Below are 18561 nucleotides of genomic sequence, written 5' to 3'. Positions count from 1 at the left end.
ACTAAATTAATTAAAAACTCATTAATTTAAGAATTAAACGATCAAATAGATAAAAAGTGTAATTCATACAATAATAAAATCTTATGGTGCAATGTGAAATAACTAAAGCCCATATGACACATTTTGAAAATCACTACATATTTGAGGGTAGTTAGCCGTAATTAAAATTTTAAACCACCTGAATTTGTATTTTGATATGTGACCCTGCAATGTGATTGGCCAATGGGTGAAAACGAGAAAAGCCTGTTTAGAAGAACCATTTGATTGGTGGGTGACTTTTCATTGGGTGACCGACAGTAAGAGAAAGTTCATAAAAGTCGAGGCCGAATATAAAAAAGGAAGCGCCGTTGCCGGGGATCGAACCCGGGTCACCCGCGTGACAGGCGGGAATACTTACCACTATACTACAACGACATTGTTGATAAAGTATAATTCGTCTTTTTAATTAATCTAATTGGAACGAAAAGCTCCCATTCTCTCCATAAGTACAAACGATCGGAATCCTACAATAAATTTGAAAAATAATAAATAAAGAAACATATATAATGGAAATCTTAATCAAAACTATGAAAAACAAACCAAATCTACCAAATTGCGAACGCCAAATCTAGTAGATAAATTTAGTAACTTCCAACACTCTTAACCACTTATTTTGGTGAACGAACTCAAATTCACTAATGCTAAAGTCTCTAGTATTTGTGTCTACTTAATTATAGGTGAGATGACTAACGCTCAACTTGCTTGGATGCGAGTTTGACATATAAATCGTTTTGTTTTGGTTTTTTACGGTATTTCCTGTGTTTTGTTTTGATTTTTTAATGTTGCATTGTATCTTGTTTTCTTGTCAATATTACTCGTGTAGAATCACAAAGTATTTTGAAATTTACTCTAAATCCTTTAGTTTTACATGATATACTGAGCCAAGTCTCTTCTACACCAACAGGCCACAAACATGTAGTTTGTCCGTCATTTCTAAGGCTACGTACGATGTAATTTGTTTGTTTGGACTTTATTATATAAATATTCTCTACCTTCTGACAAAAAGAAAAGGCCACGACCATGAAGATAAAGATATTGGACATGGTAGGAAGGTGTTCATCGCCATATACTACTATTTTTCAATTGATAAAAAGCGATGAAAAAAGAAAGAAAGAGAAAAAAACAAATTGTCCTTGGCTCAAGTAATTGCCCATTGTCGTCGTACTAGGTATGTGCCAGGTTAAGAAATTGCTGATGGCCACTTTAATCCTTTGTGAGTTGCTTAGTTTGGATAATTTATTGATCACTCATGCTTAATTTAGGTTGTATTGTGTATAGTATGAGGAAAGTTTAGTTAACATAGATTTCCTTACCATTTCGATTGACTCACATAAATCAGCTCATACATGTAAAAACTGATAGTTAATTAATAAACACGGATATATGATTACTTTTATAAGTAGGTTGTTGGGCCTCGTTTTCATCATATATGGTTAATGGCAAGCCAGAAAATTACTAAGATAGAGGTCTTAAAATAGAAGCTTCCAAAAATTGATCATACTTTAACTTATAATTGTCAATTTATAATTTGTATTTTGCAAAAATTCATTCCAAATCAATCAATTCAAAAATCCTAAAAATCTCATTAAGCCCGGATGGGAACAATATTGATATGATTGATTTTGTGATACAACCAAGAGCGATGAAGGGTGCCGGCCGAACTTGAACACCGGAAAAGCTTTAAGTTAGAAGATATGAAGTTTGGGTGGATAAGGCATTTTCGTGTTGATAAGTCTTCAACATGTTTGAGAATTAACATGCAAACTTGTCAATCATATAAAACTCCAAAACCAACTGTGTACCCTGTAGGCAAAAGACACGGGTACGCGGATTGGACAAACCCTAGTTTTTTTCTTGGTCGAAGATCGGAAACCCTAGCATGGGTAATCCTGTAGCTACAACTCTGATACCGATCGGTTAATCAAAACCCTAACAAAAACTTTTAAAGTGTCAGAGAATGGACTAATAAATATAAGTGCGTATTATTAAATGAATCAACGTAACAACTAGGATGAGAGAGAAGGCGCCCTAAAGGTTAGGGAAGTGTACACATGAAGACAACCACATCTAGGTAGCTGGAGCCTAGAAAGATATGGTGCTGAGATGGGTCTAATCTGAATTTCCCGATAGAGATAGAATTTGGAGGTGGCCATGCATCCAATGATTGTGTCCAAATATGTTAAGGAAGGGAACCACAAGTTGGATTGGAACAAGATCGATCATACTCATGAGTCATGACGACCTGAAGAAGAAATTCTCATCTCATGTCATATTTGTCACCAATTTACTACAAGTAATTTACTTTTTGAACACACCCCAAGTATTTATTAGACTATAACGATAACATAACTAAATCTTTGTTACACGAAATAAAGAATCTCTCAACCAGAAGCCAGAAGGGTATGGTCTGGTAAGTGGTGGAAATTTGGTAAGGTTCAAAGATGACATGGGAATCTCGTGCGGCGTCCAATCCACATACAAAGGGCTATCATGGAGAAGCAGAAAGACGCACAAGAGAGAGAGGGCTGCAGCCTGCAGAGGCAGGCATGCAATTTACTCCCATGGAAAGGACTAAATTAAGTAGAAAATGCAGGCATGCAGAAAATTGAAAGGAAAAGGAGACCTTGGGAAAATAGTTTTATACACGAGCAAAGAAAGCTGGAGATTCAAGTGTAAAAATGGCTTTATTTCCTGTTTGGGAAACCGAGGGAATCGTCCCATCACATAAAAAAGACGCAGATATAATTATAAACAACCCATGTCCTGGCAAGCGATTTGCCTTTTGCTATCTCCTAAATTCAATATTCACACTGTGGACTGGTGAGTGAGGAAAGTGACATGTGATTTCAGCACTGGTCTCTTTCAGGTTTCCAACTTTGGCATTGCACCCACAAAAGAAGGAAGGGATGACAGGACCTCTTCTCTTCACTACTGGAGTACTACTATAGCTATGCTATGTTTACCTTTTCAATTTTTTCTTTGATTTATTTCATTGATTCATTCACCTTCATTCAGTTCTAACTTTTCATTCATTCAACTCATTAAATTTCTAGCTGCCTGGTTACTGGTTGGCTCCAAATTCCAGTTCATATTTACTACAGGCTAGATAGGTTGTCGTCGCATTGCATGATTAGGGTTTATAGATGCATGAACAATACTCGCCAAATTTATTTACCATGCAATCTGTTATATGTGTTCACATTAGCATCTTACTTGTTACAATATAAACGAAGCTATTTTCTCAATTTATCTAATCTCTTACATGATGTGGAACTCATGAGATTCTGGGACAGTGGAGATATTAATTCTATGTGACAATGCGGATAATAGTTGGTCTTAGATGTATATTATGTCTAATGTTCATCAACTAGCTATCTCTCTCTTATCGGAAAAAAATAGCTATCGCTCTTGAGATACTTTCTTATGTTTGTTGAAAAATGTCCAATTTAATTTGAATCCCCACAAAGTTGTACCCTAAATTGAAAGAATAATACTTGGTTACTCAAAAAATAAGTAGGAGTTTCTACTCAAAACATTCGTTGCCGATCTATATAACTTCGTATTTATGATCATATTATAAATCATTTTATAAAGAGCGCTTCTGCAAAAAATCAATTAAAACTAAGGTCGTTTAGTCCTCGAATTATATAAAGTAGATGAACAAAATTGTCAAAACCATGATGAACTATCTATGTATTTGTTACAATAAATTGACTAAACGACTTTAGTTTTAATTCATTTTTTTGCAGAAATGATATTTACAAAGTGATTTGTAATATGAACAGTTTCGATCAAAAGCACAAACATTTGTAATTCAAACATGAAGAGTTTTAAGAAGAGTTATTACTCATCGTTGAGTAACCAAGCATTGTTCAAATTGAAAAATAAAATTTCCCGACAATATTTTCATTTTGTGAATTGTCCTAGGTTCCTATAGATGTCAATAGGCAGTAGGGTATAACACAAAAAATGGCTAAATGTTATTTTCCAAATTGTTTCTCTGGTGGTCTTGTTGTGTAGCAATCTTTTGGATGGGACATGTCCTCTATTGTGGGATACTGCAGGGTAAATAGTATATATAATATACATGGGGGTGATTAAATCTATATACTTTAATAGTTGAGATGTAATCAGATTAATATAACTTATTTTTATAATTTAAATAATTATTTATTGAAAAGAAAATTCTTAATTAAAATTTTATTTTCTCTCATCATATGAACTGTGTTTCATTAATCCCAACCTCCATTATTAATTTCTCATTCCACTATCTCTTCTCCAGTTCTGTCGTCCTATGCATCTTTTTCCATCTTTTTTCTCTCCATTCTCTTCCCTGCTATCTCATTATTTGTTTCTCCTTCCTTTTTTTTGCTAATCTTGATAAGTGGTGGAGCCAATATGTGATCCACCCTTGACAAATCTCTACATATCATAGTAATTGTTAACATTGTTAGCATAAGTCTTAAACAAATATTGGCAAGAATAGACATGTTCTTGCCATATGCTAAATGAAATGGTCCAATGAAGTTTTTTTTTTTTTTTTTTTTTTTTTTCAGTCGAAATCATGATCTCATTATTTAAAAACTCTGACTCCACCACTGATCGATCTTGATAGTCGCATAAGTACATTGTACAAACTACAAAGTACCAACCAAATCCTGCAAAACACTAATATCTATTTCAACTTATATCTACACTACAATGAGAAATTTACTTATACAATTTTTTTTCTTATTGGGATTTTCTTAAAATCCTTGTCTTTGGCCCATTCCGTTCAAAATTACTCAATCAAATTTATATATGCACATCATTCATAGGTCAACATAATAAAACCTCAACTATTTGAATTTTAAATTGCAAGATGAGAACTTTGCAATCCTCTAAAAAATCATTTACCGTATATACTTTTTTTCTGTATGTACTCTATGTTTTTTTTTTCTTTTCTGTTGGTAAACGCCAGGAACGTCATCACATTTTCTGGACATTGCAAATAATTTCTGGCATTAGTGTACTCATTTCAGAGGATCACAAATGGAGAAGAAAGAGACAGTCTAAGATATGCAGAGGACGAAAGGAAATAAGGGAGAAGAAAGATTAAGATAGAATTAATGAGATAGGAGAGAGAATAAAAATTTCAATTAAAACGTTTTGTTTCGAATGTATAATTATTTAATTAATAATTCGCTTTATAAGATTGCATCTCTACCATTCAATAAAGAGATTTTCAATGCATACGGGACATGGAGTAGTATGTCATTATGCAAATGGAGGAACCCTTAAAGAAAAAAAAAATCTCCACTTGCATAACATATAGTGTACCATCCGTGTCCGAGCACCTGAAAAATCTCTCCATTCAATGTGACGATATATAATCATATAATCTCAAATATTAATATCATGCACTAATGTTTTTTCACAGCATGATGATTTATATAATAAAATTTTATATTCATATTCAGTCTCGAGAATCTTTATTAGGTTACTTCGTCCGTCTCAATGCATGAAATTGTTCCCTTTTCTTTGGCTAAGGCATCAATCAAATCAATAGATGATTAGTTGACAACTTGAGGAAGAAAAAAGAAGAAGAAGACAAATATACTAATTTTGACGGGTAATCTTATTCCTTAAATTTGTGTAAACTACTAGATTTGAATATAAGTAAATTAGTAATGCATACAGAGTAGCAAATTGTCCTAATCAACTTGAATAAGCTTAAGTCTAAGATGGGTAATTGAACTTAAACGGGAAGTATGAAGATAATAAAGGGGAGACCAAAATCTCTCACATAGATTTGAACATTACCACTATATTGTACAAAGAATCAAACAACGAGAAAAAGAAGAAAAAAAAAAAGCGATTAGAAACTCAGATTATTTTTCCATTGACTGAAAATAAAGAACACTATAATTTGTTAGGACAACTTCATAACTCAAAAAGACCATATCTTGACATATTTAATTCTCTTGAGTTACAAGAAGTGTACTAATTAAAGACTTAATTAATTTGAAAACAAACAGGAAACATATAGAAACTCTAACTTGAAAAGAAAGTAAATTAATTGCTATATATAACTAGTTATTACCAAAAAAAATTTGCTAACTAGTTAATTGTTTCCAACCAAATTTATTTGGGAAGAAGGTAAAATAAAATAGGAGCACAAATAGAATCTTTTCTCGAGAAAATGGGGAGATATTGAGTCAATGTCTTTTTAGCAAAGTTTGTAGTTCGTATACGTACGTGCAACTGAGGTCTCTGCATTGCAATTAAGTGCAGAAGTAGTACGATGATGATGACTAGTAACGTTAGATTTCCTTTTGACGCTATCCTCCTAGCTAACCTAGCTACTTGTCCCAATCTATAAGTGCCTCCTAGTCAGCCCTTCATCTCATCACAAACCCCAAACTTTCATCTTACAAACCTCCTCTGCTTCTTCTTCTTCTTCTTCTCCATCTTCAAACTTTAGCCTTTTCTTTTTCTTTCCAACATGAACATGGAAGAGAAAGTTACCATGGACCTCATTAATCAGCCATCTGAGCACCTTTGCTATGTTCGGTGCAACTTCTGCAACACTGTTCTTGCGGTAATCAAACATATGTGTGTGTATGTATATGCATGATACACACACACACACACACACACATATACATATACAGGCTGTCTACCTTCATATATATATGTTGACTAGCTATATTTAAAATAAAACCCGCATTCTCTCTCTATCAACAAGTATCACTTTCAGAATCATGCCCTAACATCATTTACTTTTCTCTCCTCTCTCATCTGCTAGTTTCTGTTTCTTATTTGTAAACATGTATATAGTTTTGGAAGGAAAAAGAAACTTGTTTTTAACTAATTAATTGGATGTTTCTGTAGGTTGGGATTCCATGCAAACGGTTCATGGACACAGTAACAGTGAAATGTGGTCATTGCAGTAACCTCTCTTTTCTCAGCACCAGACCTCCACTCCAAGGTCAATGCCTTCCTGATCACCCCACCTCCTTGACTCTTCAGGTAAATATTACTAATTACTCTGCCAACTAGCTTCTCTCGATCATAGATATACAAAAACAAAGAAGGTAATCATATCCGTCGACATATATGTAATCAGTACTATATGTATACATATATCACATGTCTTTGTGAACGCCAAACCTGCGTTTGGTAAAAGTTTTCATATATATATATATATCTTCCTAGTGATATATCTCTCTAGGGTTTTTCTACAGTATAAGAAAACCCTAGTGATATATAGCCACCTATATATATCTATGTAAAAGAAACCAGCAGTGTACAGAAGAAATTAATTAAGAAAACCCTATCTCTATTTGTGTGTATGTTGCTAACTAAGGAAAGTGATCAATATTGGAATTAGAAGCAGGCGGGCTGCTGCAATGACTTCAAGAAGGACCAATCCTCCACATCATCGTCACCGGTATCAAGCGACCCACCATCCCCCAAAGCACCCTTTGTTGTTAAACGTACGTACAAGTTTACAACCACATTTCAATAAGGCTTATTTAGTCAATCCCTTTATTTAATGATAGCTAGATTTAAATATAATTAAAGGACTTGTTACTCTTCTTTATCATAAATGTCAATATGTTTGTTGTCTTGCAGCACCGGAGAAGAAACACAGACTTCCATCTGCCTACAATCGATTCATGAAGTAAGGAGATACAAGCTTAGCCATCTTAATTAATTAGTATTAATTTATACTGTTAATTTACTTTTCTTTTAAGTTGTTCTTTGACATTGACATCACTGTATGTATTTTATATATTTTTGAGTAACCTCGATGGTACGAGGAAGGCTTTATTCATGAATCAAAGAAGCATGAAGTGAAATATAGTTTGAATCAATTAAACATCATGTCACCATAATCGAAAACTCTAAGAAAATATGATTAGGTGCTTCAACCAAGCCCTAACTAAAGTACTTAGTTACATAAATTATGTATATCGATATCATACATATCCAAATGCATCGTTGTTTTTTGATAGAGATGAGATCCAGAGAATCAAAGCAGCGAACCCAGAGATTCCACATCGTGAAGCTTTTAGTGCTGCTGCAAAAAATGTAAGTTTCCTTTTTCCTGCTGATAGGGTTTCAGGTACACACACATGGATTTTTGCCCAGAAGTCGTTTATAATTTGAAAGATATTCTAACTAGCTGTATCAATATATTTCTATTGTATTGTAGTGGGCTAGGTACATTCCCGGTCAATCTTCAGCTGCAGGATCAGGTTCTGGGAGCTATTAACAACAACGTAAGAGACAATATCTTGTTTATCTATTTATATATTGACATTGTTTCTCAATCACTATTTTTTCTTTCATTTTCTATTTTTCGTGGCATGAAGAAAGTTGGGTTCAATTTTCCTCTCTGATTGATGCTTTCAAGGGCTCAGATTTTGCAGGCAAGAACATCCTAACTACGAGCTGCCAAAACCCTAAAACGCCATGACTACATGGAGATCTTAATTAATCATCCGCAGCTGCTTCCTAGCAACTACGTCATCATTCATTAGCAATTCAGCGTGCATGTAATTGATTAAGTACTCGTTTAATTCGTGTTTAGAACTTTGACTCTCCGTACTTTTTGTTTCTTCGATAATGAACTTAACTTCCGTACTAAGAGTAGTTTTTGTTAGTGTTTGGTAATTTGTATTAAATTAGAATGACTGATCAGTATTCTAATTTGGTTAATGAACTTAAATTCTCTTGTTAATATAGTTTCTGGTTGAACCCTAACTTCGTGAATCTTGTCCATCCGAAGCCTTGCGCTGTCAATACGATTGCTAGAAGAGTCAATCACTACTAAACCTTACATAACCATAACATAGGTGGCTTAATAACCTTTGCATAGAGACAAACTTGAAAGAAAGGATACATCTGAGCTAATTTTATTGAATTTTTTGTGCATATTGTTGTGCTCCTTGCTTTCGCCGAGGGGTTTGTCTTGGGTTTGTCTGGTAAGTTGCGATGGCTTCAAGACACATTCTTAAGAGACAAGTGACTAGTTTCCTTTTCCAAATCTCTAGTTACGATTTTTTTATGTTTCAAGAGTACTTATCTTAAACACTGATATCTGTTGAAAATATCACGTTTAAAAATGGGAAAAATATAACGAACTTCGGAAATCAAAAAACAAATAACCAAAATAAATAACACCAAGAATTTATGTGGTTTGGCAATATGTGCCTATATCTACGGGACAGCAACAACAATCTTTCACTATATCAATAATGAGTACAACCAATAACCTTGCCAAATCTCTAGAACTAGGACTTGACGAAAAACCTGAAAGAACAAGAACAAAAAATACACTATCTCTTTTCTTTTCTCTCGCACACACTTTATACTATTCTCTCACTCTAATCCCTTGAGTGGTATACAATTTATTGTTTTGCTCCCTTAAATTCAAAACTAGTACAATAACCCCTTTATATAGACATAATAAAGGTCTTCTTCAATAATGATTATTAATCCTAATTGGAATCTAGTTATAAATCCTACTGCAATTGAGAAACTAACTTCAATTGGGTAAACAACTCCAATTGGGAAAACAATTCTAATTGGGAAAACAATTTAATCCTTTAAGACTATAATTCCTCATAAACTTAGGACAACTTATCATGGGCTGGAAAAACCTAACAATCTTCCCCTCCAGACCATGAGGAAGGTATACAAAAAATAAATAAATAATAGGATTGCTCATCTTGACCAAACTCCCATTGATCAAAGTTTTCATGACCAGACTCCCCCTGATCGAACTACTCATTTTCATTGGCAAAGGCAAATATAGACTTCTTTGCAAGAAACCATCAATCATCTGCATTAAAAAAGCTCTTCATCGCAAGTCACAAAACCTACAATATTGTTCCCATCCTTTTGTTCCTTTTTCCATTTACAACAATGCTTCTTCATGTCACCCTTTTCCCACAATAGTGGCAGCCACCATTAATGAATCTCGTCTCACCATAATTTTTGCCTTTTTTCTTTGTCACAAAAAGGTGTCTAGCGCCTGCACTTGAAACTTTCTCCTTGTTTCTTCATTAAACATGATATCCTTAACAGCATCCATAGACAGTACGTCATTAGAAGCCGAATTGCTTACAGTTAGGACGAAGGTTTCCCAACTATCTGGCAAGAATCCTATCAATAACAGTGCTAGTAGCTCTTCTTCAATATTCAAACCCATAGTGGCTACCTGATCACGTTCTGAAAGTTGTTCAAGTGCTCAGTTACACTAACATCTTCCACATACTTCATGTTGACAAGCTCTTTGATAAGGAATGCTTTCTTGGCAGCGGTCTTCTTCTCAAAGAGGAATTCTAACTTCTTTCAAAGAGCTTGCGCATCAGTTTCTTTAGACACATGGCGATAGATGCTCTCAACCACCCATTGTCTAATCGTGCCAATAGTTTTACGATTCATCTTGGTCCAATTAGCATCAGACATATTTGCTGGCTTGCTATTAATAACTTCAATTGGCTCATGGAGATCTTTACAATAAAGCATGTCCTCCATTCTTGATTTCCATGTAACCCAGTTGAAGCGGGGGAGTTTCATCATAATTGCACCCTCCATTCTAAACGGATATCAGCCAAACTTGGCTCTAATACCACTTGTTGAGAATATCGCATTAAAGAATGGGAAAAATAGAACAAACTTCGGAAATTGAAAAACAAATAACCAAGATAAATAACACCAAGAATTTATGTGGTTCAGCAATATGTGCCTACGTCCACGGGACAACAACAACAATCTTTCACTATATCAATAATGAGTACAACCAATAATCTTGCCAAATCTCTAGAAATAGGACTTGACGAAAAACCTAAAAGAACAAGAATAAGAAATACATTATCTCTTTTCTTTTCTTTTCTTTGGCACACACTTCACAATATTCTCTCGCTCTAATCCCTTTAGTGGTATACAATTTATTATTTTGTTGCCTTAAATTCAAAACTAGTATAATAGCCCCTTTATATAGACATAATAAAGGTCTTCTTCAATAAGGATTATTAATCCTAATTGGAATCTAATTATAAATCCTACTCCAATTGAGAAACTAACTCCAATTGGGAAAACAACTCTAACTGGGAAAACAATTTAATCCTCTTAAGACTATAATTCCTTATAGACTTAGGACAACTTATCATGGGCTGGAAAAACCTAACAATATCTATATGAACTTGAAATTGAATTGCCAAACTAGGGACCAAGAACGTGCCAATAAAACTATAATGTTCGTGAAACCCTAATACCGAATCATAGGAAAGATATTTGATGTGCAAGACCCATGAATTATTTTCTTTGATTATTCTATTACCCAATTTGAGCACGTAACCCTATTTTTCAGCAATATTGGGAGACTAAGGGCTCGTTTGAGAAGCGATTTTAAAATGGTGAAAGTGCTTTTCATAAAAATATTTGGAAGCAATCCTTAGTAAAAATACAAGTGAATCTTGTAAAAGTACTTGAAGTGCTTCATGCAAGAAGCAAATAACTAATGGTTCTTGCATGAAACACTTCAAATACATTTGGAACAAACAAAATATGGAAAATGCTAGGGAAACCAAATTTTCAGACCATTTTTTGTAGACCACATAATGTGACAGTTGATAATTGGGCTGTTTTGTTGATAATTTAAAAATGAGTCCAACCATTTCTCATCACATCATGTGATCTATAAAAGATGATCTAAAAATTTGGTCTCTCTAGGATCACCCTAAAAATATTCTCTAAATGCATTTTCAATCATTTTAAAAGCACTCCAAAATAAGCCATAAGTTTCTATTTGAAAGTGCTTTTGTGAGAGCTAAAAGCACTTTCTAATGAGTACAAGCACTTTTTTTTTTATGAGATTTTTTTTTTTTTTTTGATCGTTTGGCAAAGAGGCCTCACCATTTACAGATTGGTTAGCAAGCAGGGATTCTTGTACTCGGCCTTTCTTTTCGGTAACCTGTTCGGCCCTTGGTCCATTGAGGCTATGCTAACTAAAAAGCCCCAAACCTTCGAGTATAGAGGTTTTGGTTTCAAAACCACTTTTATCAACGAGTTTGGAAATTTGACCTTGAAACATCTCTCAGAGTGCCAGGTTCGATTAATCAATAAGCGTTCGTCAAGGTGGAAGTGGCTTTAAACGACGTCATTCCTGATGTCAAATGATTGCTACAACCTTGACATGAGTCGCGACATTGGCTTTAAGTACTTTTCACACATGCACACGAACATGCACACTAATCTTCCTCCTTAGTCTAAACATTATTGATTTAATCATGTCAAATGCAAAGACGAAGCCCTTCATACTTTATGTCCGAGTTGTATGTATAAATTTTATACACACACACATATTGTTACATAAGAGAAATGTTAAGTAGATTCTCTCAAAAAGTGGTACTCTTCATGTTTCTCTGTCACCTCATGTTTTTTGACACAATATTTTATAATATTAGCATGAGAATTGATGTTAAACTATGAGGTGACAAAGAATTTATAGAGAGTCTTACTTTGAGAGTCTCCTGAGTATTTTTGTGCTATATAAAATAAGCAGGATCCTAGTCACGTGTCAAATGATTGCATTCCAAATCTCATAGATTAATGCATAAATATAATTAATTAAAAGGAGTGATTAGTGAATAGTGAGCACTAATGGTTGGTGGCTTTCAACTTCGAAAGGTGGATAAGAGCCTTGGCCACTCTACTTTTTTTGCTTTAATTGGAAGTGATTTAAAGTTAAGTGATCACAAATTCTAGGGTTTGGGATAATGTATAAAACTACAGTGGACATCATGCTGCAGCACAACTGTATGATAATTAACTATTAAACAAAGATACCGACGATAAGGAAGCTAATTAATTATCTACCACGGGATGGTTCAATGATTGGGGCAAATTTTAAGTTTTTACACGATTGATTATGGGTTCAATTTTCTATACTTGTGAATCACAAGATGGTGCTCAAGAAGAAGCTGAAATGCCTATGTTAGTCTTTCCGACCCGTGAAAGGTTGGACTACCATGACCTCGCTATCAGCTGGTCCCTTCTTTTATATAAAAAAAAAATGTAGCTAATTAACTTGAGATTCACTCATGTCACTAATTTATCAGTTGGCAATCTCTATTTGACGGATAGTGCACTTTTTAAGTATATGTTTTGTGATCAGAGTGATATTAGTGTGGGATTATATCGCAGTTGCCGCTTAGAATTTCTCGATGATCAGGCATGATATCTTCCACAAAATCAACCACAGTTATCCATATGCCCAAAGAGAGAGAGCAGGTGCAATTTGAACACCATCACAGTAAATTGGACCAATGATAGTGTAATAATATCTTAAATCACTCGATTACCGTAAAAGTTTGCAGATAATTAACATAAAGGCATCTATAGCAACTTACAAAAATCCAGCTTACATAGCTTTTAGCCTTTTACCACATCAAAACTAGATAGCTATATTTTCCGTTCGGAACAGAGTGTTGCTACCAATGGTATCTAAAGTTTCTACCAGCCTCTCTGTGGAAATGTTGGAATTCTGATGCTGAAGATCCAAACTGCCTCCAGCAACCTGCACATTCGTTAACACCGTTTTTAATCAAATCCGCACGAATATCCTGCATAAAGTTACATAAACGTGGAGATGTAGCCAGCAATTTCATGGTTCTTATTTCATCCCTAATGCATACAACATTTATCTCTATTATGCTGCTGCTCAATTTCGGATGAACTTTTCAAGCTGGGAATGCTTGACAAGGTGTGATAAAAGAAACAAGGACAGAGATTCTAATTAGTGGAAACACTCACATAATCACATTGTTGCTTGCATGCCTGTCGGGAAACAGTAGAATTTTCCATTTTCCTGCTTTACTTGGAGAAAGTTCCTCTCATGCTCCACTCTCTGAAGGTGTGATGACAATTGAAGCAAATCAAAAGTTGTTCCGCATTCAGGAGAAACACAATACTTGGCACTCAAGCAATCTGACACATGATAAGCCCTGTCTGTGTGAAGTTGGAAGTCAGCAGCATGACTAGAATCAGAAATGTTTGCTGATTCCATGTGGTTGGCTCCCATAGATTTCTTACTAAACGGGTAGGTCCTGTTTCGTCCACAATTTTCCATGGAGTTTACCCTCGAAGTCTTTTCATTAAGTTGACCAAAACAGTGATAGGCTCTTTGATTGATCAGGGGGTTAGGCACTTGAACTCCGGCTGAATTGCTTGATAAGTTATGCGGTTGAGCTGACAGAAGAGAGAGAGCACAGCTGGAGTTTGAAGCCCCAAATGCTTTCTGAGTATTTGATGCTGTATCAAAGATAGAGTATTCATTTCCTGACGAGGGAATTCCTGGAGCAAACTGTTTGCCAAGGCCAGGCAGATGGTGGAATGATTTTGGGATAAACTGCCTGTTTGGTATGGGTGTTACAGACTGACCATAGGTTGACCCGTCTTCAGATTTGACATTTCCATATTGGTTAGCTTGCTCATATTCTGGATACAGAATGCAGCCATCTGGAAGTTTATCCGAAAAAACAGAGGGTGTGCCCTTCGGAAAGGAGCTTCCCATATACCCGTTTCCTGCAAATACAATATAAAAGCCAACCGTAAAAAACATAGTTCATGAAGTCATCCTATCATGCAATTAGTTCTACAGATCACATATTACTTCTTGAGTGTTTTAAGATAGATACTTTTATAAACGATTCCTGTATGAATGTGGATTCCTAGACAGAAGATATATATTCATCTGCATAACAAGTGCCTTTTTATTATGTTCTTATCGAATGTTTTGAGAATGATACTGTTTGCACACGCTTTAATCCTTAATGCCGATTTATGCTGTGTATTCCTTTTAGAAGCTCCAAAACTAACTTCACAAAAATCTGTGGATGGAGAGAATTGAAAGAATCTCTGTGGGTGGCTGATGTGGCCACACCCTTTTAACCTTGTTAGCTCAAAAGGTTTTTTTCTTTCAAAATAGCATATTATAGGTAAAGACATGTAGTGGGAGAAAAGAATAGCATAAAAGTTATCTTCTCTTATCTCTAAATTCCAACCACAGACATGCTCAGACAGCAAGGTTATTCCATTACCATTTTTATGAAACTATATGCATCAAACATGGTTCTAGAATCTTGCGATCTTACGAAAATGCTAAGGCTGTTTAGTCCTCTTGTGACAAAAGTAACATGGATCATTTTCGATTTCTTTTTCCTTCTTACTGAAAGTTCCATCGGTGAAAAATCCGTCAAAGTTCTGGCTTGGTAAGCATTGCGGCAGATTTAAAGAAGAACAGAGAGTACATTTTAGAAGAAAATAATAAATTCAGCTGGGTTAGTGCGAGGCGTGTCACAAGCAGATTGAATATACGGGGATGTTCATACCTTGACATGTCCGGATCAACTTATGCGGTTTACAATCGAGGGTATCTAGTAGAGGCTTCCTTCGGCGAAGGTTGTGGCCAGCTAGGCGCCTACGACAACTGCGCTTCACATCATCAAATTCAGCAAGAAGATGAAACCTAATCACAGAAAAATGCCCTTGTTCATACTTCAAACCACTTGTAACAATTAAGCACTTTGATATTCAAAATCACATGTCAATTAAAACCATGTCAAAGTTGAAAACCTACACTGGAGCAAATAAAACTCGAATTTTCTGAAGCTCAAAAAAACTCATTTAGTTCATATCACACGGAATCTTAGACGTGTAGAGGTTAGAGAGAGCTTCCTATTTGGACTGGGAGAAGATCATATCACTGTCCAATCAAAGTCCTAGGATTTATTTGAGTATCACTAACGCATTTGAAAAAGAAAAAAAAAAAAGCATGGAATCTCATAAATGTTATATAAAGGTCGAGGCTGAAGCTGAAGTTGAATAAAAAAGATACAAATTTCCTCTTTTGTTTGTGGAGAAAGAATTATATTTTTCTTACGATTTTCAATCATCAAATGGAGTGTCTGGGAATCGATCCCTCACAATGCGTATGAGATCCTACTATGTGCCAAATCCTATGACCAATAATGAGGTGAAATTCTGAATCTGCAAAATAACTTTCCTCAACTCTATTTCACATTTCATATATACTTACTGACATGTTTTTACTCCTCATAAATCATGATCAACATAGGAAGTCAGCACTTAACCTCAGAAATAAGAACTGGGATTCGCAGGTTTATTCCGGATACAAAATTAGGAAACGAATTAACACTAATCTTCCTATGATCATATGCCAGTATAACATTCTATAAACATTTAAGGACAAGCAAAGTAAAAGTAAATGCATAGGCAAAATTCAGAAGAAAAAAAAACCACCTGCTGCACTGCTGGCAAAACCGCTGCTCGATTCCATTAACAATCACTACGGCAGTCTTGGAGTGAGCATCACAAACCCTATGCCTCTTGTGGTAATCCTTTGAGAAGGTAAGATCCATGTTACACCCATGTACCTGGCAGGTGGGAGCGGGATGGTACAAACTCCTCGGGCCATTGCCAGCTTTTTTTGACCTCTCTGTAGAAATCGAATGCTGAATATTCTGCCCACCTCTGCTATCAGCCAAGCTCCCTAGCTTCAAAGCAATCATTGATGAATCCATACTACTGCATTCAGTCACAGGGCCTGAAAACTTCGACCCGGATTCTCCCTCACCAAAAGATGAATTTGAACTAATCAAACAACTCGGTGAAGCTACAGAATTATAACTAGAATCATTACAAACCACACCATTCAAGATTTCCACTCCTTGGTTAATATCAGGGAACCCCAAATCCATGAACCCCACGCTGTCAACTGATTCCTTGCCAAAATTAAAGCAAGTTTTGTCATCCAAGTCCAGGAATGCTTTTCTAGTATTCCTTGAAAATGCATCAGTTGGTATATCGATTTCTTCCGGAAACAAAAACCCTTTCTCTTCTGAACCAAAACTCCAGGACTCCATAGGTAGAAACAGAATCTAATTCAAGCAGTTTTCTGCAGCAATGTTAAATTCCTACCACAATTCACAAAAGAAAAAGGTCCATTAATTTCCGTTTCTAAATAAATCACAAGAATAGGAAATGCAGGCAAATAATATCAACAATCAAAGCAATAAACATCAATTAATAAAAAATTTAGAGATGCCAAGAAAAAACACAGCCAGGATACTGCATGAAATTAAACAAACCCATCAAACAAGAAGATGAAACCACTGCTTCCCTAATTAAGTAGTAACAAGAAAATCATTTCTTTTTTTGGCTGCAGAGCAATCACAGGAACAAAGTAGAAAAAGGGGAAGTTTTGATTTTGATTTTTATGAGATAATTAAGTTTAATGCTTCATTCCATACTTTCGCTCTCATCGATTTTCTCAGCAACCAAACAGAGCCTCAAAACTCAAACCAAAATATACCCAGATTATAGAATTACATCTTCCACCGACTTTCACATTTGAAATCACCCAAAGAAAATGAAATGTCCAAGCTCAAATTTTTCTGTCAAAAAACTACGAGTAAGAAGAAGCAGTGAAAAGATGACATTTTTTTTCAATTTTTGAAGAAGCAGAGAAAATAATACATAATACCCATTTCAAGAAACAACTTAAAACCCATTTCACGTCTGTGGGTTTTCGATACTAAAAAATTATATATGCGAAACAAAATGGCTGTTGAAAAATTTCTGCTCGTTTTCCTACAGTTTCTCGGGAACCAAACAGAATATAAAATGGAAAAAAAGACATCTGAAAAGGATGGATTTTGCATACCAAATGAAACCAACAAGAATCAAGGCACGAAGCGAGCGAGTGGTGAGAGAGAGAGAGAGAAAGGGAGAGGGAGAGGGAGAGGGAGGGAGGGAGAGAGAGAGAATAATTTCCAGGTTTTTGGTGAGGTCGAAGCAGATACACTATGATTGTGAGTCAACAGAATTCTCAACGACTGACCAAAAGCATGCCTCGAGGTCTTTTCTAGTTTTTAAGAATAGAAAATTAAAATGATGTAAAATTCCATTTTTGTCCATCTCTTTTCCTTGTTATTACAGGGACAAAGTGGAGGATTTGCTTTCCCCTTTGTTCATTTTCCCTCCAAACAATTGGGGTTAAAGTTAATTTAGGTAATCAATTCATTTAATTATGTGTCCCTTTAGAGGGATGGACGAAATACACGCGGTTACCAGTCTATTTAAATTTCACGGTTACAGTTATGGGTAACTGTTTAGATAAATAAAATGTTATGGGTATAACCATTTACCCGTGAAATTTAAATGGGTGGTTATGAATATTAACCGCGGTTATAAACGGGTAACCGTTTATCCATTTATTTTATATATGTAAAATTAACACAAACCATGTTCTCGGTCCAATAATACTTAGCACCCAATAAATTAGCAAGGAATTCATCGGTCCTTCTCTCAATAACACTGCTGCAGGAATGATGATTCTCATCCACAAGAAATTCGCCAAATTAATTTAAATTCCTTACTGGTAACCATGAAATTGACTGACTTGTCTTCGAAACAATTTTCGTAACCCAATAATACTTTGCAAAT

At 35.1% G+C, this 18561-nt stretch overlaps 2 protein-coding genes and 1 non-coding gene across 4 annotated transcripts; 1 reads left to right on the top strand and 2 right to left on the bottom strand.

Moving 5' to 3' along the window:
• Positions 1-342: 342 nt before the first annotated feature.
• Positions 343-414, bottom strand: TRNAD-GUC (transfer RNA aspartic acid (anticodon GUC)). Its single transcript has one exon. It is a non-coding gene; the product is annotated as a tRNA-Asp (tRNA).
• A 5860-nt stretch (positions 415-6274) lies between these two features.
• LOC137730520 (protein DROOPING LEAF-like) lies at positions 6275-8767 on the top strand. Of its 2 annotated transcripts, none has more exons than XM_068469513.2 (7): positions 6275-6619; positions 6913-7050; positions 7418-7517; positions 7657-7705; positions 8040-8115; positions 8240-8306; positions 8448-8767. In XM_068469513.2, exons 1-6 carry the CDS (start codon positions 6524-6526, stop codon positions 8297-8299), a joined length of 519 nt encoding a protein of 172 aa, XP_068325614.1. In that variant the 5' UTR covers positions 6275-6523; the 3' UTR covers positions 8300-8306; positions 8448-8767. The 2 variants fall into 2 exon arrangements, with proteins under 2 accessions (XP_068325614.1, XP_068325613.1); XM_068469512.2 differs by having other exon boundaries at positions 6401-6619; positions 7415-7517.
• A 4586-nt stretch (positions 8768-13353) lies between these two features.
• Positions 13354-17963, bottom strand: LOC137731938 (squamosa promoter-binding-like protein 6). The gene is made up of 5 exons (XM_068471200.2): positions 17780-17963; positions 16357-17030; positions 15426-15562; positions 13849-14619; positions 13354-13612 (listed from the first exon to the last, which is right to left on the bottom strand). Exons 2-4 carry the CDS (start codon positions 16977-16979, stop codon positions 13853-13855), a joined length of 1527 nt encoding a protein of 508 aa, XP_068327301.1. The 5' UTR covers positions 16980-17030; positions 17780-17963; the 3' UTR covers positions 13354-13612; positions 13849-13852.
• Positions 17964-18561: the final 598 nt, after the last annotated feature.

This window comes from Pyrus communis, chromosome 16, assembly GCF_041283825.1.
Source record: "Pyrus communis isolate YQ-2024b chromosome 16, ASM4128382v1, whole genome shotgun sequence".
NCBI lineage: Eukaryota > Viridiplantae > Streptophyta > Magnoliopsida > Rosales > Rosaceae > Pyrus > Pyrus communis.
This window is presented reverse-complemented; position numbering and strand designations above follow the sequence as displayed.